We start from the raw sequence: 20,107 nt of genomic DNA on the forward strand, positions 1-20,107 counted from the left end.
TGTGCCTCTGTGGCTGGCAGCAATGACTGGACTGGGCTCTGAACCTGAGACCGGGCACTTCCCTGGGGCCAAGCCCCCGAGGAGGCAGCATTGGCAGGCAAGCTCCCATTGAGTGGGTGGAGCTGCTGCCCTCCTGACGCGTGATGAGCGCAGACGAGCTGGAACGAAGAGTTGGGGCATCCGGGCCCTGCACCCCTCCCCTTCCTGTGATTCACCATGACTCTCAGCCAGCCAGTAAAACAGAAGGTTTATTACATAGACAAGAGGAACACAGTCCAAAACTGAGCTTTTAGCTACAGACAACAGGACCCCCTCGGTCAGGTCCGTCTTGGGGGGGCAGGTAGCCTAGAACCTGGCCCTGGGACTCCCTCCGTTTCCCCAGTCAGCTCCAAACTGAAACCCCCTCCAGCAGTTTCACCCAGCCACACACTCCGGCTCCTCCTCCAGCCTTTGTCCAGTTTCCCCGGCAGAAGGTGTCACCTGGCCCCAGCCCCCTCCTGGCTCAGGTTACATGTTCAGGTATCATCCCTCAAGTGAAGTTACCCCCTGATATCCCATCCCCAATGCAGACAGTCCCAGTAAAACTCCCCCGCAACATCCCCAGGTCAATCCTCCCTGCTCCCCGCTCCGTCACACGAGCCCATTAACAGCCGATGGTTCGGAAAGGAGCTCAACCCAATGGGTAGGGGAGAGCGGGTGGATGGGAGACCTAATCACAACAGCAATAACAAGCCCAGTAGATCGAAAAGTGCTTTAGGAAGGGGTCAGTATTGTTATCCCTGATTTACAGCTGGGAAAACTGAGGCACAGCTGGGGACATGCCTGTCCAGGGTCACCCAGCAGCAAAGCCAGGACTAGAACCCAGGTCTCAGCCCAGTGGGTTCTCCATTAGAACACACTGCTGGCGACTCTGAGCTCAGCCTGACTGGCCCGGCAACACCAAGGAGAACACCCCAGAGTTCCCAGTTTTAGCCTCCACTGCCATCCCCAAACTCCCACTCGGCTGCCCCTGAACTCAGCATCTAGGAGTTCAGGGCAAAAGGTGCCTCAGCGCCCATGCTGCTGCCTCTGGGCATGTGTACTAGGCATCCGGTCAGCCCAGAGCAATCCACAGGGGAATCGGACCTGCAGGGCCAAGCAGCTGGGCGCGCTCAGAGCATACCAAGGGGATAAGCCCTATTTGATGGTGTGTCTACCTTACTGCTTTGAGCCCACTGGCTAGAGCACATTCCTGAGAGGTGGGAGAGCCCTGTTCAAGCCCCTTTTCCCTCTCAGGCAGAGGAGGGAATTGAACCCAGGTCTGCCACATCCCACGTGAGTGTGCCAACCACTGGGATGGGCACCACCATGTCCTTCTCTGGCTGTTTTGTGTGGTGCGGGCCAGCAGCTGACTCAGTCCTGCCAGCATGACTTGGGCACCTGAGCTGCCTGCCCGTAGAGGGGCACCCATTTGTGGCTCCCTAGCAGAGCTAGTGCTTGCCTGCAGCCCAGACATGGTGGCCTAGCTCCAGGAAAAGGCAGGGCTTAGGACACACCTCTCAACAGTCTCCCATTGGCGAGAACAGGCAGCTCCCTGTTAAGCATGCTGGCTTTTGGGGAGCACGTTCTTAGGCGCTGGTGTCTCCCCATTCATCGGCTTTGTGCACCCCAGTGTTGTACCCATGGCCCCTAAAATGTAGGCCCTGCAACGCTCAGCATTGCCACATTTAAGTCCCTCTGTGCAGCCAGGCCATTCTGTCCGGCCCTAACTTCCCTCTAAGCTGCACCTCTCCCCACTGGCCCCAGCCCAGCCCTGGACCTCCTGCGGAGAGGTACCCATCCTGTGGCCCCAATCCAGCCCTGGCCCGGACCTCCTACAGCCCGGGGAGAGGTACCTATCCTGTGGCCCCAGCCCCGGAGCTCTGCCCGAGTCCTGAGCCCCCTCCCACACTCCGAACCCCTTCGCCCCACCCCGCGCCACACATCACCTCCCTGTTGGGTCACATAACAAAATTCATTCCGCACATGTGAGGGGAAAATCAGAGGGAACACTGGTCCGGCCTCTTCTGGGCATGTGAAGAACAGCTGGGCCTGAGGGAATTCCCTACAGCCCATGCAGTCTCACCACACCTGTGAGGCCCAGAGCTGCTGAGGTGCCAGGCGTTTACATCCAGCCATTTAACTCCAGTGCCAGCAGCTGTTGCCTAAACCCCTCCCCATGGTGGCAGGGATTGGCCCAAAGGAGCTGGAAGTGCTGTCGGCACCAGGTCTGAGGATTTGCTCGAGTCTTTGGGGGCCTCAAGTCTTTCTTAAAAGCTGCTGTGTCGAGGTGGGAGGGAGAGCTCAGTGGTTTGAGCATTGGCCTGCTAAACCCAGGGTTGTGAGTTCAATCCTTGAGGGGGCCATTTAGGGATCTGGGGTAAAAATTGGGGGTTGGTCCTGCTTTGAGCAGGGGGTTGGACTAGACGACCTCCTGAGGTCCCTTCCATCCAACGCTGATATTCTATGATTCTATGGGGGAGCAAGGGGGCTTTCCCCTATGCAGGCTCACTGAATGGGAACATCTCCTGTTCTAGCATTTGGAGGGGCTCTGCTTAGACTAGGGTATTCCAAAGTCCTTGTCCCCACTAACACCCCAGGAGACTTGGAATTGAATCCTGCACTGATTGGAAAATGAATGTTTGGCTGCCTTACAAAATTCTCAGCCAGCTGAGCCGTCTCTTCTCAGAAGAAGCCCAGGCCCCATCAGTGGGTTAGAGGATGGCACCTTTCTGGAGAATGTTTAAGCCAAGCTATTGAAGTCTCATACAGTGGTAAGCTGCTCTATGCAGTGTCCTAGAGGGCTCTGGACAGGCCTGGTGGATTTTTGATTACATTCCTAATAAATTCTATGGCAAGTGTCCATAATGGCTGGGGGCGGAGAGGTGAGATCAGGCGCTCAACCGCCATGGGGATGAGCCCATGGGAGCTGTCAGGCTTGGGTGGGAGCTGCCCGTTTCCCAGCGCTCGCCCTGCGGGCTCTACCCTTTGCTGCCCCTGCTTGGCCGCCAGGAACCCTCTGGCTCTGCCTGTGCCCCTGCTCTGGCCGCTGCCTCCTCTGGGCGAGGGCTGGGGCTGGGCCAGCGCAGCCCTGGCCGGGGGCAGACCCCACAGGCCACCGGGGCCCACGGCCAGGCCTGACGCAATAGGGTCACAGCACCATCTAGTGGCTCTTGAGAGCGTGGCACCAGCATAACCCTGCGCCCAAGGACGAGGCCCCAGAGCTGAGCAGGTGCCAGGCGGCCAGCTACGCACCAGGAGGGGGTCCCCAGCGAGGGCTGATCCGGCACCTCAGCTGACACTGGCTGGGGGCAGAAACTGGCGGGGACGAGCACGGGGACAGCTGTTTCCTGGTGGGGAGAGGGAGGTGAGGGAGAGAGCAGGAGGGAACCCAGTGAAGTCCAGCTTGCACGACCCCCCTGATCCAGAGACCCACAGGGAGCAGTGCAGCCCAGGCAGGAGGAGCGCCTGGCCACATGGCTGCTGGGCTCGGCTTGGCCCCAGCGCTCCGGAGTCATTGGGTCCCAGCCTGGTGTCATGGGCGCTGGCTTGCAGCTGGTCCCCGCACACTTTGCCTTGCTGTGGCTGAATCTAGGGGTGGGGACCCCCCTCCCCACCATCTCCTTTGCACTGGCTGAGGGCTCTGGGGAGGCATGCTGCTGGAGGGCAGGAGAGCGGGGAAAGGGGGGGTTGAGCTCAACTGACTTTAGGCAACTTGAGATGCCGGGGCTTGCTTTGCAGAGGTGCGACCTCACTGAGTTCAACAGGAACAGAGGGGATAGCTGGCCCTTTCAGAAACAAGGCTCAAGGGCCCAGAGCCTCAAACGTATTATGCCTCCTAACTGCCATTGATTTCAGTGGAATTAGGTGCCTCAATACCTCCATGGCTCTGGGCCAAGGTGCTTCAGGTCTGGCACCAAAAGCAGGGAGCACCTTAAAAAATTAGCCTTAATCTGCATCAGTGTCACAATCTGAGAAATGGGGCATGTGGCATGGCCCTGCCTTGGAGTGGGATTTACCTCATCACCACTGAGATCCTTGCCTACAAAATCCTTGAGCTATGCAAAGTATGGTCCCTGTCTGGATGGTTCAGGGCCAGGCCAGATGCCTTGGCCCTCGGCTCCCTGCTCCCCACACCCACCTTGGAGCCGCACAGGGGGTTCATCTTATTTTCCAGCCTGTGCCTCTTAAAAATCATTTTTGCAAAGAGTGTCATCTTACAATAGCGATAAATAGAACTTTATTTTATACATATTTCACCAGAAACACAAACACAATCTCAGATTTTAAAAAAATTAGTTTCTGAACATTAATTTAGAATTGGATCCAATGCATTTTATGTCGCTTTAAAAAAAATGAATACAACACAGACATAAAATACCCCTGGGTGTCCACAGCATAGTTATATTACACAGACAGTCGGCAGTTTAAAATTAAATACACACACATCAGGGAGTTGTACCTTCCTGCCCGCAGAGGAAGCCAGTTCAATATATATTTTTTTTACAATGTGCAGTGCACGCCCCCACATGAAAACAGACCCCCATGGCTACACACCAAGGTCATCCTACTTCAGGAGCTAATGGACTCAGGGTGGCTGGTGACCTCTGTGGAGGCCAGGAAGCTGCGCTGGACAGCAGCGTAGGTCTGCTCTTTGTAGTGCATCGTGCGCGCTTTGTGGCTGCAAAACGGCCTGCTGCCCGTAACCCTGGGCAGTGGCACAGAAGAGGTTAATATCACAGCTGGCAGACTTTTCCCCAAAAAATGTTTTTTTCCAACAAAAAAAGGTATTTTTCAGCAAAATGACTTTTTTTGGTGGAAAATTTTTATTTTGGTCAAATTTTCCCCCCTGCCCAGTTCTGGGGGACCCTGGCTAGGTTCAGGGACTTCTGGCAACCCTGCATCACTTTCGTCAAAATGTTCCAGTCTGTCAATGAAAAAACATAAACGGAACATTTCTGGGCTAAAATATTTTCACAAAAAATTGGAAATTTGACCAGAAAGATGTTTGTGAAAACGCACCAGTCGGGGGTTTAGGAGTAATTTTTTTCATCAAAAACAAAAACTAAAAAATAGCTCAGGAAGCTTTTTGGGAAAAAAGTATTAAAAAAATCCCTGAAAAAACAAATTGGCTTCTCCCGCCCAGGCCTGTCGAACCTCCCTTGTGCCTCTGGGCTCCTGGTGCAGCATGGCAGCGCACTGGCCGGTCACCTGCAGCAGGAGCCGGGGTTAACCCGGGTGGCTGCAGTGGGTCTGCTAGAGATTGTCTGTCAGTGCGTCATGGCTCTTTGGGATCAACTTATTCTAAAGTCGTCAGGCATTTGCCCAGTCCTGGGTTCACACACGCTCTGATTCCACCCTGATCAGGCCTGGGTGCCCCAGAGCTGGGCAGTCGTGAAGCCTAATGCAGCCCAGCTCTCACAGACCCCAGTCTGAAGACACTGCCCCCACACTGCTCCCCACAGCCATTCCCGAGCCCACCTGGCCCGCAGCCCTGGCTGGAACCACTAGCTTGTGCTCTCCATTTGCTCTCCGCAGGACCCTGCTTCCAGGGTGCAAAGAACAGGGTGGGGGCTGGGGCGCCCCCTGCTGGCCACGGGGCAGCGCTACCGTGGTGTTTGTGGAGTGTATGGGCGTCGCTGAGGGCGGGAGAGGAGGCGCGGGCAGAGCGGCTGGCGGACGCCTGTGTGCACAGGGAGCCCTCGTGCTGGGGCCCAGGATGCTGCCGGGCTCATGGAGCAGCTGGGATGTAGGGTGCCATGGCGAGGGCACTCTGCAGAGGGACACTGCTGAAAGGCTGCAGGCACAGCCCTATGTTACTGGGGGGCCTGCGTGGGGGGGGGGCTACCAGCAGTGGATGCTGAAGAGTCTTGGCTCGTGTCCCACAGCACTGGGGCACAGACCACAGGCCAGCCACACGCTCACTGCAAACCAGTCCAGCATGCGGAGATGAAGGGGAGGGGGAAGCAGCCCTCCCTCTGGCAAGGCAGAGCTATTCCAGGCCGGGCTCTTTCCTCCGCACCTGGGCATCAGCCCAGCACCACGGCTGCTATTTGAGGCCATGCTAGGTGGCTGTGTACAGATGTGGGTGGAGGGGGTATATACCCCCGCCACTCGCAAGAGCCAGGTGCTGGCCACATCCCTGCAGACCGGCCAGCCTGTCAGAGAGCTGCAGGGGGGCTGGCAATGCACATTTGGAGGCATGGCTTTCCAGGCCAGGGCCAGAGATAGGCATTCTCCCTTGGCCCAGGGTCCCACTTCTAGTTTGCCATAGCTCCCAATCCCTCCTTCCCCCAGGACTCCTCCCTAGCCTGGGCTCTGCCAGTGATGCTAGGCTGGTTCCTGGGCACCCTTCACCCTAGGTATCATCTACGTGCCACCCTTCCTCCTCTGGGGCTGGGTCAGACTCCCAGGGACGACCCTGAGGGAGGCTCTCGCGGTGAGGCTGGCCAAGGTGGCCCCACAGGTGGGGAACAAGGATGCAGCTGGCCAGGAAAGGTGGGGGCTGGAGGATCTAGCTGCCAGAGGTTATTGGCCTGTCACTGGGGAGTTGCTGGGCTCTAACACACCATAGTGTCATTCCTGGAAGCTGGGTGCCTGGGTAGAAATGGCTTCCTCTCTGGAGAGGTTCCTTCAAGGCCTGCCAGGTGTTCTGGGCTGCAGGGCATGTCCCAGGGTCCGAGGGCTGGGCATGGGTGAAGTGCCTGGCACCGCATGTCCCGTCAGCAAAGTGCAGAGCAGGCCGAGCTGGTTGGGGGCTGGGCACACGACAGGCAGGCCACCGGGAATCTCTTCCAAGGTCTTGGTCGCTTGCGGGAGAGGCTCTGGGCGCGGGCGGGTGGCCTGATGCCCCCTCAGCCATGCGGTGGCCTTCCCAGTGTACAAGCTCCAGCTCTCAAGCAGCCAGCGCCTGGCCGCAATGTGGGAAGGGAAGGAGGGAGCTGGCCCGGCCATCTAGGCCACAGGCTCCGGCTGCTTGCTTTGGCGATGGGCCAGTCGTCTTCGGCTGTGACAAAGCTCGGGGCCCTCCGCAAGCCCTTCAGCTTGTGCTTCTCGTGTGGGTGCTGCAGGGGAAGGAGAGTGGGGCGAGGGCGCTGAGCACAGGCCGTGAGAATTCCCATCTTCTCCAGGCTAGGGGGGAACAGAGATGGGGGTAACCATGGGTACAGAGGTGGAAGGGACGACAGGCCAGTGGGTGGGACATGGGGAAACACAATCCGTGGCCCAAGATCTGGGGAGACCACGGCCCAACAGGAGCAGGAACCCCAAAAATGATCCATATGCCCCAGTGTGGCAGGTCCCGGAGCCCTGCAGGCTCTGCACACATGGAGAGAGCTCTATATTCTGGGCATAGCACGGCCGTATGTCAGCCATGCCCTTGAGGTAGGCTGGGAAATCTGAGGATTCAGGGCTGTGAATGGGGGATTTCTCACCCTCCAGCCTCCCCGTGCCAGCTGTCGACTGGGACTAACAGATGCAATGGGGATCCCTGCCGGGGGGCCTGGAAACCCCTTGCCCAGAAGCACCAAGGAAGCAATACAGACAATCCACAGAACGTGCTGCCCTCCGTTGCCTCCTTCATGGACGGGGCGGGAGTGGGGCAGCCCAGGAGCTCTGCCCGCCCCAGACACAGAGGGCAGCTCAGAACTGGCTCAGCAGCTCTTGGGCCAACATGGCACAAGGCAGCTGCCCAAAGGCCCAGGGCCTGGCTCAAGTGCCAGCCCCTACCCCATAGCAGAGCCCGAATCCCAGGTAGCCGGGTTGGGGGGGCGCTTGTACTCCCAAGAAGAGACCAGCCTCAGCGGGAGGGGGAGACCTGCCCTCCCCATAACCATCCTGCCCCAGGCTCTGGCAAAGCCCTGCCCCCACAACCATCCCACCCCTAGGCACCGGCAAAGCCGTGCCCCCCAACTATCCCACCCCAGGCTCCGGCAAAGCCCTGCCCACCCTCACCCCCCATAACTATCCCAGCCCTAGGCACTGGCAAAGCCCTGCCCTCCCCCACACATAACCATCCCTCCCCAGGTACTGGCAAAGCCCTGTACCCCCTCCCATAACCATCCCTCCCCAGGCTCCGGCAAAACCCTGCCCACCCTCATCCCCCATAACCATCCTGCCCCAGGATCCGGCAAATTAGGCAGGACTGAGAGGGTGCTGACCTTCTGGGGATGCACGTCCACGGAGGCTAGGTGAGGGGCTAGCAGCTCTGCATGGACAGACACACAGACAGGGACATTAACCACAACCCTGGGGTCACAAACAAACCCACAGAGAACCACTGCTTCGCTGTCCATCCGGCCCTGGGGCAGGCGTGCCTTGGGTGCAGCTTGGGTTAAATAGTTCTGTGTCTGGCACACTGGCTAGGCCAGAGTGAGTAGCCGTTCCTGGCCCAGGGATTGCTGCCCCTTGTCCCACGAGCAGGGACTGAGATGCTCGGTGCTCCTGGCTACCATGGCCCAGCCCTGAGCGAGGCAGTGGACGGAGACTCACAGGCAAAGCTGGGATAAGGGTGAGTTAGAAGCATTTGACCCCTGGTGTGGCTGTAGGCCACAGGCTGCACATTGCCCCAGGGGCTCTGGACAAAAGCTGTCTCCTTGAGGGCAAAGCTCTGTCCACTGGTGCTGAGCCTACGACAGCCGCATAGATCTCCGTGAGGGTCTCTGGGGCCCCAGACCAGGGACACGCTCAGGCTTCCAGGCCTGCACCAGGCAGGATGGTGGAGTGCCCGGAGCTGGATCTATCGTGGCTTCTTTGCAGCCAGTGGTGCTAGCTACCCCCGGGGGAGGGAGGGGAGTCCCTGCTGAGTGCTTTGGAGAATCCCACTTCGCACGACGGGTTCCAGCCGCCCCCATGTGCCCCCTTCTGCTGCTGTTGGCCAGTGCCCCAAAGCAGGGGTGACGGGGGTCTGAGTGTCCTGCACAGGGGGCACAGCGAGGGCCAGAATGCTGCAGCTAGCCAGGCAAGGCCGCCCAGAATTGGGGGGCAGAGGGACATGGTGCCATGTTCACTGGTCTGAGAGAGATGGTCAGGAATTGGCCCTCTACGCGCCAGGCTGTCCGGTGGGGGAGGGGAACAGACACTGCTTCTCTTCTGCAAAGCCGTGCTGGTGCCAAGGTGCTGAGTAGTGGGGGCTCCTCGGGGTAGCGCTGGAGTCCCTCTAGCTCCCCCGCCCCTCGCGGGCAAGCCCTAGGAGTCCTGCATGTAAACGCCCACTGGCCTCTCCCCGGGGCTAGCGCACTCACCAGGTGGGGCGTGTGCTGCTCGGACTTCTCCAGCTGGATTTTGATTTCTGGACAGGCAGGGTCTCCAGGTTTCCTGGGCTCCGGCTGGGGAGATTGGGAGGGGCCTGGAAGGCAGAGTCAGACAGGAATGGGAAACGTGAGCTCCCAGCACGGCTGGGAGAACTAAATGTCCAAAGCTTGGTAGCCAGAAACCTGGGGCACAGACACGTGGTGGAGCCATGTTCATAACGGACGACGCAGGGGAACGATTCCCATTCGGCCCAGGCCAGAGCTTGGGCAGAACCCTCTGGGAAGCAGAGAATAGCTGCAGGGCAACACCCCTGACCACAGCCTGATCGACCCCTGGTATGCCTCCTGCCCTGCCCTGCCCTGGCTGGGCGCAGGGCAGGTACAGAGGCCTCGCTCCAGTGTTTCACTGGCAGTGGAAGCCCGCTGCACACGCAGGCGTCACTGGGCGCCATTTCTGCTCCCCTTTAAGGCTGCTTGACACTTCCAGAGAAGCACAAAGGAACCTGCTACACTGAAGCCAAACCCAGCGTGCTTCGCATTACCAGCTGGCTGTGCTTGCTCCAGCAGCATAGAGCAGCGTGAGCGGAGACGGCAGCTGCAGCCTGCTGTGGCCTGAACTCCGGGCTCTGCCTTTCCCCGATGCCCCACCGGCAGCATCTCCCTGCTGTGGCATTTCTAGTGCCCCCCTGAGCAGGCTGCCCAGCTGGCAGCAGGAAGATTTCCCAGCCATTTGGAAAGTTTGAAGCCTTGCAGTTCTTTTCCTGATGCTACGGTCCCCTGAGACTCCGCTCCCCTAACTGTGTGTATGCCCCCCCCCGCAGCTCTGCACCCCAGCATGGGAAGCAGTGTGGCCTAGTGGACAGTGCATTACACTGGGATTCAAGAGACCTGGGCTCTATTCCCAGCTCTGCCAGTGGTCTGCTGTGTGAACTTGGGTGCCTCAGTTCTCCCATCTGTAAAATGGAGAACCAGATTCCCCTGCTAACAGCATCTGAGCGCCCAAGCACTTTGACATGTTATACAAGAGCTAGTGATTATCATCTGCCCCTTTGGCTCTCCCAGCAACCAAGCCCAGATGCCAGGCTGTCTTGCCCATCCCCAGAGCCATTGGCTGGCAAGACAGGTGCACAGCTCTCACGCGGACACATGGGCAAACAGAAGCTTGAGGGGGTTGCTGTGCCATGGTATCGTGCTTGGCAGAGTGTGTGAACAGGGAGGTGGGGGTGGGGGGCACTCAGCTCCCCTTCCTGCTATGGCTGGGGTCCGGTGCAGTGTGATGGCAGCCCCCAGATGGCAGGTCTGTGGCAGAGGCCAGGCTCCTGCCCCATAGAAGCATCGGGAGGGTCTCAGAGAGGCAGCTCTGAGGAAAGGGGGAGGGGGCAGGTGCCGGGGCTGGTGGTGGCTGGGGCCGCGATGGGTGGGGTCCCGGTCGGGTACCTGGAGAGCTCCCCCCGCTGGCCGTGCTGAGGCTGTCATCCAGCCAGGTGCTGTAGATGAAGGAGTCTCGCTTGTGGGGCGTCCCCGAGGCCTGGCTCTCCTGCGGCACACACAGGAGAGGGAGGGAGGGAGGTGAGGCAGACACTCCCCGGCTGATCAGCTCCTGAAATGGGCTCCTCCTGGGAGACTCAGAGCCCCCTCCCAGCTGAGGGTACTGGGTCCACCCCAGCCGCCGAGCCCCCCCGGCCCTGCTGACAGGAACCCCCCACCCAGGGGACACGCTCCGTGGCTGCGATCTTCCCTCAATGCCCCGTGGCCAGCAGGGACCTGCTCTGTGCAGCGAGCACCCCTCCAGACCGAGGCCGGGAGGCAGGGAAAGGGGCCAGTGCGCCAAGCTCCACCCTGACTTACCATGCCCATGTAATCATCGGCACCCTCATTCTCCTCCACCACGCTGCCAAAGCTGCTGGCGCTGGATGACGAGCGGGAGAAATCCCGCAGCACCTCGGGCCTCTGCAACACTGGCTCCCCCCTGCAGACATGGGGCAGTCAGACCCAGTACCGCCCTAAAGCCCCCACCTAGACACGGCAGTGAGACCCAGCACCCCCCCTGCACCCCTCCAAGACACAGGGCACTGAGAGCCAGCACCCCCCTGTACCCCCTCGAGACACAGGGCAGTCAGACCCAGCACCCCCCCTTGCCCCCTGAGTCATGGCAGTGAGACCCAGCACCCCCATACACCCACCAGAGACACAGGGCACTGAGATGCAGCACCCCCGTAAACTCCTCCCTGAGACACAGGGAAGTGAGACCCAGCACCCCCCTATGCCCCCTGAAGACACTGGACAGTGAGACCCAGCACCTCCCTGTACTCCCCCGAGACAGGGCAGTCAGACCCAGCACCCCCCCTAAGCTCCCCCCGAGACACAGGGAAGTGAAACCCAGCATCCCACTGTTCTCCCCTGAGACACTGGCCAGTAAGACCCAGCACCCCCCTGTGACATTATTGACATGAACTGTGACTGTATAGATCATTATTGCAACCAAGCTCCTATAGTTGCACAAAATCTGGTACAAAGGAGGTCAGGTGAGGTGTCTATGAAAAGGGTGTAATTTGCCTTGTAAGTAGCACCAGGGAAGCATTTCCTCAGTTTCCTGAGAAAGAATTCTTCAGATTAAGTGCCCAATCAAGAAACACTTAACTGACAGTGGACCTTGGGTGACTCCAATCTACATATGAGGAGCCTTCCTGGGAACATTCAACATAGCATGTGAGCATTGGCTGCTCCACCTGTAAAGACCTGAGTCATGCAGGGACATGTGACTTGCCCATGTGACTCCAAACTCCATCTTGCTGCTGTGATTTTCCACAGTAAGAACAAAGGGGTCGTTCCACATGGCGGAGGATATAAAAGGCCCAGGAAACCCTCCATTTTGTCTTCAATACTGCTCCTTACTGCTGCAAACTGAAGCTGTAAACAATAGACTGAATGACCCATCCAAGCTGTGGATGTTCTCCACAGACTTGATTTAAGCCAGCAGTTTACTCCATTGCTGCTGCAAGTCTGAACCAAGAACTTTGCCATCACTGTATGTAATTGATTCCATTTAACTAGTTTTAACTCTCATCTATATTTCTTTCTTTTTATGAATAAAGTTTTAGATTTTAGATCCTAAAGGATTGGCAACAGTGTGATTTGTGGATAAGATCTGACTGGTCTATTGACCTGGGTCTGGGGCTCGGTCCTTTGGGATTAGGAGAATCTTTTTTCTTTTCCTGGTGTATTGGTTTTCATAAGCATTCATCCCCCCTATGGCATGGCACTGGTGGTGATACTGGGAAACTGGAGTGTCTCAGGGAATTGCTTGTGTAACTTCTGGTTAGCCGGTGGTATAAAACCAAAGTCTTCTCTGTTTGGCTGGTTTGGTGTGCCTTAATAGTGAAGGACCCCCAGCCTTGGGCAGTGACTGCCCTGCTCTCAGCGATTTGTCCTGAATTGATACTCTCAGTTGTGTCCTGCCAAAGGCCACTAAGTTACACCCACCCCCCACATGCCCCGTGAGACCAAGCACCAGCCCCCCTGCACCCCCCCACACCCGAGACACAGGGCAGTGAGACCCAGCACCACCCTAACTGACCCATAGAGACACCCCCTGCACCCTCTTGAGACACAGCAGTCAGACTCAGCACCTCCCCTGTACCCCACCCCCCGAGACACAGGGCAGTCAGACCCAGCACCCCCCCTAAACTCCTCCCTGAGATACAGGGCAGTCAGACCCAGCACCCCCCCTAAACTCCTCCCCGAGACACAGGGCAGTCAGACCCAGCACCCCCTTAAACTCCCACCTGAGACACAGGGAAGTGAGACGCAGCACCCCCCTGTGCCCCCCCCGAGACACAGGGCAGTAAGACCAAGCAACACCCTAAGCTCCCCCAGGGCAACCCAGAGGATTCAGGGGGCCTGGGGTCTTCGGCGGCAGGGGTCCTTCTGCTTCGGGTCTTCAGGGCACTTCGCGGAAGACGTGGAGTGGAAGGACCCCTTGCTGCTGAATTGCCACCGAAGACCCGGAGCAGAAGAAGCGGCGGCCGGTCTTTGGCGGCGAGTCCTTCACTCCAGGCGTGTTTGGCAGCACTGAAGGACCCGCCGCCAAAGTGCTGCCGAAAACTCTCGTGGGGGCCCCTGAAAACTCTCGTGGGGGCCCCTGCAGGGCCCGGGACAAATTGCCCCACTTGTCCCCGCCTGTGGGCAGCCCTGAGCTCCCCCTCCAAGATACAGAGCAGTGAGAACCCGCACCCCCCGTACCGCCACCCTGAGACACAGGGCAGTCAGACCCAGCACCCCTGTCATAAACATACAGCTAAGAGCAGCATAAAATCCCTCCTTTACCTGTAAGGGGTTAAGAAGGTCAAATAACCTGGTTGGCACCTGACCAAAAGGACCAATAAGGGAAGAAGATCCTTTCAAATCTCTGGGGGGAGGTTTGTTTATGTGGTCTTTTGTTGTTTTCTCTGGGACAGAGAGGGACCAGGGAAGGAAAAACCAGCTCCTAAAACCCTACCTGATATAAGCATCTAGATTACAAAAATTGTAAGTTGTCCCGGAGTCCCCGAGCGATGCTCTGGAACTACTCCACACGAAGCCAGGCAGGACTCTGGGGGAACCTCCTCTCTGAGAGCAGACTCTCTGCAGGACACACAGCTCCCCCGGCTTCCACCTTCCTGGGTCTGACCTCGGAGCATTCAGCCTCCTCTGCCCCTCCATGCGCTTCCCACAGCAAGTCCGCCCAGGCGGGCTCCTGGGGAAGCCAGAGGTCCTGCACCCCAACTCTGCAGTCAGCCGTGACCCTCAGTGAGTCAGTAAAACAGAAGGTTTATTAGATGACAGGATCATGGTCTAAGACAGAGCTAGTAGGTACAGGAAACAGGACCCCTAAGTCTAGTCCATCTTGGGGCCAGGGAGGCCAGACCCCAGGTCTGGGCCTCCCTCTCTTTCCCCAGCCAGCTCCAAACTGAAACTCTCCAGCCCCTCCGAGGCCACCTGATCTCTTCGTTCTCCAACACCTTCAGTTGGCCCCTTTGCAGGGGAGGGCCCAGGCCATCCATTGCCAGGAGACACGGTGTCTACCATTCTCTGTCCGGACAGCCTCACACTGGCCCTCTAGGGCTCAGCAACAATCACACACCCTTATCCCACCACCTAGATACTTAAGAAATGCATAGGGGAAACCGAGGCACCCACCCAGTATTCAGAGAAAACATTAAGAACAGTCCTACTTCATCACATAATTTAATGCATTTCCTTACTTTACTTATCTTTTGTTTTTAGCTTATGAATTTTCCCTATGCTAAGAGGGACGTTTATTCCTGTTTTTGTAACTTTGAAGTTTTGCCTCTGTGTTTTTAAATCTTATTACCCTGTAAAATTACCTTCCATCCTGATTTTACAGAGGTGGTTCTTTTACTTTTTTCTTCATAATGAAGTTCTGTTTTTAAGAATCTGATTGGTTTTTAGTGTCATAAAACCCCAAGGGTCTGGTCTGTGCTCACCTTGTTTACCTATTTGGTTGGTATATTATTCTCAAGCCTGCCCAGGAAAGGGGGTCAAGGGGCTTGGGGGGATATTTTGGGGAAACAGGAAATATCCGATGAAGTGAGCTGTAGCTCACGAAAGCTGATGTTCAAATAAATGGGTTAGTCTCTAAAGTGCCACACGTCCTCCTGTTCTTTTTGAGGAACTCCAAGTGGTTCTTTTCCTGAATCTTTATCTAACGCACTTGGTGGTGGCAGCAATACCGTCCAAGGACAAGGAAGGATTTGTGCCTTGGGAAAGTTTTAACCTAAGCCGGTAGAATTAAGCATAGGGTCTTTCATGCGGGTCCCCACGTCTGTACCCCAGAGTTCAGAGTGGGAAGGGAACCCTGATAGCCCCCATACCCGCTCCCGAGACACAGGGCAGTGAGACCCAGCACCCTCCCTGTACCCCCAAAAGATGCGGGGCAGTGAGACCCAGCAGCCCTCGTGCCGCCCGAGACAAGGGCAGCGATACTCAGCACCCCCCACCCGAAAGCACACCCCGAGACACAGGGCAGTGAGACCCAGCACCCCCCTAAACTCCCCCTGAGACAAAAGGCAGTGAGACCCAGCACCCCCCTATGCTCCCCCAAGACACTGGGCAGTGAGACCCAGCGCCCCCTGCTCCCCCCAAAGACAAAGGGCAGTCAGACCCAGCACCCCCCTATGCTCCCCCAAGACACTGGGCAGTGAGACCCAGCGCCCCCTGCTCCCCCCAAAGACAAAGGGCAGTCAGACCCAGCACCCCCCTGCTCCCCCCAGAGACACATGGCAGTGTCACGGAGTGTGGGGAGTCAGAGCCCTGCACCCCCCCACTTCCTACGATTCACTGCGACTCTCAGCCAGCCAGTAAAATGGAAGGTTTATTAGACGACAGGAACACAGTCCAAATCAGAGCTTGTAGGTACAGACAACAGGACCCCCTCAGTCAGGTCCATCTGGGGGGCAGGGAGCTTAGATCCCAGCCCTGGGGCTCCCTCTGTTTCCCCAGTCCCCTTCCAAACTCCAGCCCCCCTACAGCCATCTTCTCCAGCTTCCCCCTGGCTCCTCCCCCAGCCTTTGTTCAGCTTCTCGGGCAAAAGGTGTCACCTGGCCCCAACCCCGCTCCTGGGCTCAGGTTACAGGCTCAGGTATCGTCCCTCCAGTGAAGTCACCCCCTGCTATCCCATCACCAATGCACACAGTCCCAGTAAAACTCCCCTGCAACATCCCCAGGTCAATCCTCCCCACTCCCTGCTCCGTCACATCTCTCCCTCCTTTGAGATTGAACTGAGCGAGGTCACTCTGACCCGTGACCCGGGGAAGTTCAGGGCCCCCTCTCTGGGACAACGCATCCACTATCATATTGGCACTTCCCTTCACATGGACCACGTCCATATCATAATCCTGCAGGAGCAGGCTCCATGTCAGGAGCTTGGCGCTGGCTCCTTTCATCTGGTGCAGCCAGGTCAGGGGAGAGTGCTCCGTGTACACGATGAAGTGTTGCCCGAAGAGATAGGGCTCCAGTTTCTTAAGGGCCCACACCATGGCCAGGCACTCCTTCTCGATGGCCGCGTAGTGCTGCTCCCAGGGTAGCAACTTCTTGCTCAGGTACACGATGGGGTGTCTCTCCCCCTTTTCATCCTCCTGCATTAACACCGCTCCCAGTCCTGTGTCTGAGGCGTCGGTGAACACCACAAAGGGCTTGTCAAAGCCTGGGTTTGCCAGGACTGGGCCACTAACCAGAGCCTCCTTCAGCGCCCGGAAAGCCTCCTGGCACTGCTCGGTCCAGACCACCTTGTCTGGCTTCCCCTTCTTGCATAGCTCAGTGATAGGGGTGGCTATGGAGCTAAAGCGGGGCACAAACCTTTGATAGTACCCCGCCATCCCCATAAAGGCTTGCATCTGCTCTTTGGTGTGTGGAGCAGGCCAGTCTCTGATCACCTCCACCTTGGCTGGTTCTGGTTTTAGACAGCCGCTCCCCACCCGGTGGCCCAGGTAAGATACCTTGGCCATCCCCACCTTGCATTTCTCAGCTTTTATGGTCAACCCAACCTCCTGGAGTCGGTCCAGCACTTGTCTAACCTGGGTCATGTGGTCCTCCCAGGTCTGGCTAAAGACACAGATGTTGTCAATATACGCCACGGCAAAACTCTCCATCCCCCTCAGTAGCTGGTCCACCAGGCGCTGGAAGGTGGCTGGCACTCCCTTGAGGCCGAAAGGCAGGGTCAGGAACTCATAGAGCCCCAGAGGGTGATAAAGGCCGATTTCAGCCGGGCATCTGCATCCAGTGGCACTTGCCAGTAGCCCTTTGTAAGGTCCATGGTGGTAAGGTAGCGAGCTCCTCCCAGCTTGTCTAGGAGCTCGTCCGGCCTGGGCATGGGGTAGGCATCAGACACGGTGATGGCATTGAGCTTCCGATAGTCCACACAGAACCGGATCGACCCGTCCCTTTTGGGGACCAGCACCACCGGCGAGGTCCAAGGGCTGGCAGATGGCTGGATCACCCCCAAAGCCAGCATGTCATTGACCTCTCTGTCCAGGTCCTGAGCAGTTTTCCCTGTGACTTGGAAGGGGGAGCATCTTATAGGCGGGTGCGATCCTGTCTGTACCCGGTGGACAGTCAGATTAGTGAGTCCAGGCTGGTTGGAAAACAGCTGTCGGTACGGATGCAGCACCCCTGTGATTTCAGCTTCCTGGGCAAGGGTTAGCCAATCAGAGAGGGGAACTGTTTCCTGGGAGGAGCCAGCTCCTGTCTTAGGGAATATATTTACCAAAGGGTCCTGCTCCTCCCAATGTCCACACACGGCAAGCACCACATTCCCCCTGGCATAATATGGCTTCATCATATTCACATGGTACACCCGGCGGTGGTACGCCCGGTTCGACAGCTCCTCCACATAGTTTACCTCATTTAGCTGCTTGACAACCTTGAAAGGGCCCTCCCAGGCGGCCTGTAGTTTGTTCTTTCTCACAGGGATGAGAACCATCACCTGATCCCCGGTGGCGTAGGTGCAGGCCCGCGCCGTGTGGTCATACCAGACCTTCTGCTTCCTCTAGGCTCTGCCCAGATTCTCCTTGGCCAGGCCCATTAGCTCAGCAAGTCTTTCTCGGAAGGTCAGGATATACTCCACCACTGACTCCCCATCGGGAGTGGCCTTCCCCTCCCAATCATCGCTCATCAGGTCCAGGGGCCCCTTTACCCTCTTTCTATATAACAGTTCGAAAGGCGAAAATCCAGTAGACTCCTGGGGCACTTCCCTGTATGCGAACAGCAGGTGAGGTAAGTACTTGTCCCAGTCCTGAGAGTGCTGGTTCATGAAGGTTTTCAGCATCATCTTTAGCGTCCCATTGAACCTCTCCACCAGCATTATGGATTGGGGTTGATATGCGGAGGCCCAGTCGTGCCGAACCCCACATTCCTCCCACAAGCACCGGAGCAGGGCCGACATGAAGTTGGAGCCTTGGTCTGTCAAGACTTCCTTGGGGAATCCCACTCGGCTGAAAATGGTCAGGAGCGCATCGGCCACGGTGTCTGCTTCGATGGAAGATCGGGCACTGCCTCGGGGTAGCGGGTAGCGAAATCTACCACCACCAGAATGTATTTCTTCCCCAACCAGGTTGTCTTGCTGAGAGGCCCCACTATGTTCATAGCCACCTCCTGGAAAGGCTCCTCTATGATGGGCAAAAGTCTCAAAGCCGCTTTCCCCTTGTCCCGGGCCTTCCCCACCCTCTGACATGGGTCACAGGATCGGCAATACTGCCGGACCGTGGTAAAGACCCCGGGCCAGTAAAAGTTCTGTAGCAACCTCTGCCGGGTGCGCCGGATTCCCTGGTGCCCTGCGAGGGGGATGTCATGGGCCAGGTACAGGAGCTTGCGGCGATACTTCGGGGGGACCACCAGCTGCCTCCTGACCCCACAGGACTCCACTTCCCCTGGGGGAGCCCATTCTCGGTACAGGAACCCCTTCTCCCACAGGAGCCTCTCCTGGCAACCTCTCCCCATGGTCTGTGCTGCACTGAGGTCGGCCAGGTCCTTAGTTTCCGCAAGGAGGGATCTTTCCTCAACTCGGCCTGGAACTCAGCGGCTGGAGAAGGGATGGGGACCTGCTCCCTCTTGCTGGCTGGGTCTGAAGCCGCAGCCCCTCTGAGCCTTGTCCCTGGGCACTCCCTCCGCACTGGGGTAGGGTCCTGTGCCTCCGGTGAGGTACCCTTTGCCGGCTCTGGCTACAGGTCACGACCAGGGCCTTCTGGGGGTTGCTTGGCCATTCCTCTAGGTCCCCCCATCAACACCTCAGTGGGCAAATAGTGGTGCACCCCCATATACTTGGGAACCTCCTTGGCCCCCCATTTCAGATGTACCCTCTCCATGGGCACCTTGAATGGTGTCCCGCCCACACCCGTCAGGGTCAGATAGCTGTTGGGCCACCACCTCGGACTGGGCCAGCATCACCTCAGCATCCGTACCCCAGTATCCCATGACCTTCCTCCTAGCCACCTCCAGGGGAACAAGGCACTCGCTCCGCAGGGACAGCCCTGCACCCACTTTGTAAACTGAGAACCTTGAGTCTGGAGCATCCAGCCCCCCAGAGGAACTGGCCTGGGAAACTCCTCCCTCCTGAGCAGTTGGTACACTGCTAACCCCCATTGCCTGGGAAGCCTGCCCCTCATCTGGCTGGGTCCCTACCCAGTTAACGGTGTGCGGGTTCGGTCTGCTCAGTCTGCCCTTGAGCCTGGGGCACTGGGTCCGTATGTGGCCTCTCTGGCCACAGTAATAGCAATGCATGTCCCATTGGTCCCCTCGAGCCGGTTGGTTGGTCCTGATGCCAGGCGTTCCCCTTTGGAGGGGGTTCTCCATGTTCCCCCTTTGGGACGTCCCAGGGTGACTCTCTCTGCATCATGGCAGGCCTGTCCTTTGGGACTTCTCCCTGCCACCCTTTGACCGGCAGTTCACAAACTCATTGGCCAGTTGCCCTGCGCGTTGCGGGTCCTGGGGCTTTTTGTCCTCCAACCATAGCCTCAGGTCAGATGGGCACTGTTCATACAGTTGCTCCAGTACCATTAGGTCAAGCAGGTCCTCCTTAGTTTGGGCCCCATCTGCCCTCTTGTGGGCGTATCCCTGCATCTGGAGTTCTAGATATGTGACCTCAGGGGTTTTACACTGACTCCGGAACCTTTTCCGGTACATCTCGGGGGTCAGCCCAAACTCGCATAGCAAAGCCTTTTTGAATAATTCGTAGTCCCCTACCTCCGCCCCTTTCATTCGGCTGTACAGCCCTATGGCTTTGGGGTCCAGAAAGGGGGTGAGAAACTGGAGCCTGTCTGCAGGGTCAACCCTGTGCAGCTCAT

The 20,107-nt window shown here is 57.8% G+C and overlaps 1 protein-coding gene across 17 annotated transcripts in view; it reads right to left on the reverse strand.

The window, feature by feature from the left end:
- Window positions 1-4,235: 4,235 nt before the first annotated feature.
- Window positions 4,236-20,107, reverse strand: part of RAP1GAP (RAP1 GTPase activating protein) — a 185,431-nt gene continuing 169,559 nt past the window's right edge. For 12 of the 17 annotated variants that reach the window (XM_073316419.1, XM_073316415.1, XM_073316416.1 and 9 more), the window contains 4 exons: window positions 11,118-11,238; window positions 10,707-10,806; window positions 9,261-9,364; window positions 4,236-7,082 (listed from right to left, as the gene is read on the reverse strand). In XM_073316419.1, coding sequence (XP_073172520.1) covers window positions 6,873-7,082; window positions 9,261-9,364; window positions 10,707-10,806; window positions 11,118-11,238 — 535 coding nt within the window. In that variant the 3' untranslated portion in view covers window positions 4,236-6,872. Of the gene's footprint in view, window positions 7,150-8,177; window positions 8,225-9,260; window positions 9,365-10,706; window positions 10,807-11,117; window positions 11,239-12,081; window positions 12,180-20,107 lie in introns of those variants that run through there. The other 5 variants (XM_073316412.1, XM_073316418.1, XM_073316424.1 and 2 more) reach the window with 4 other exon arrangements.

The sequence above is a fragment of the Lepidochelys kempii genome, chromosome 18 (genome assembly GCF_965140265.1).
Source record: "Lepidochelys kempii isolate rLepKem1 chromosome 18, rLepKem1.hap2, whole genome shotgun sequence".
NCBI classification, from domain to species: Eukaryota; Metazoa; Chordata; order Testudines; family Cheloniidae; genus Lepidochelys; species Lepidochelys kempii.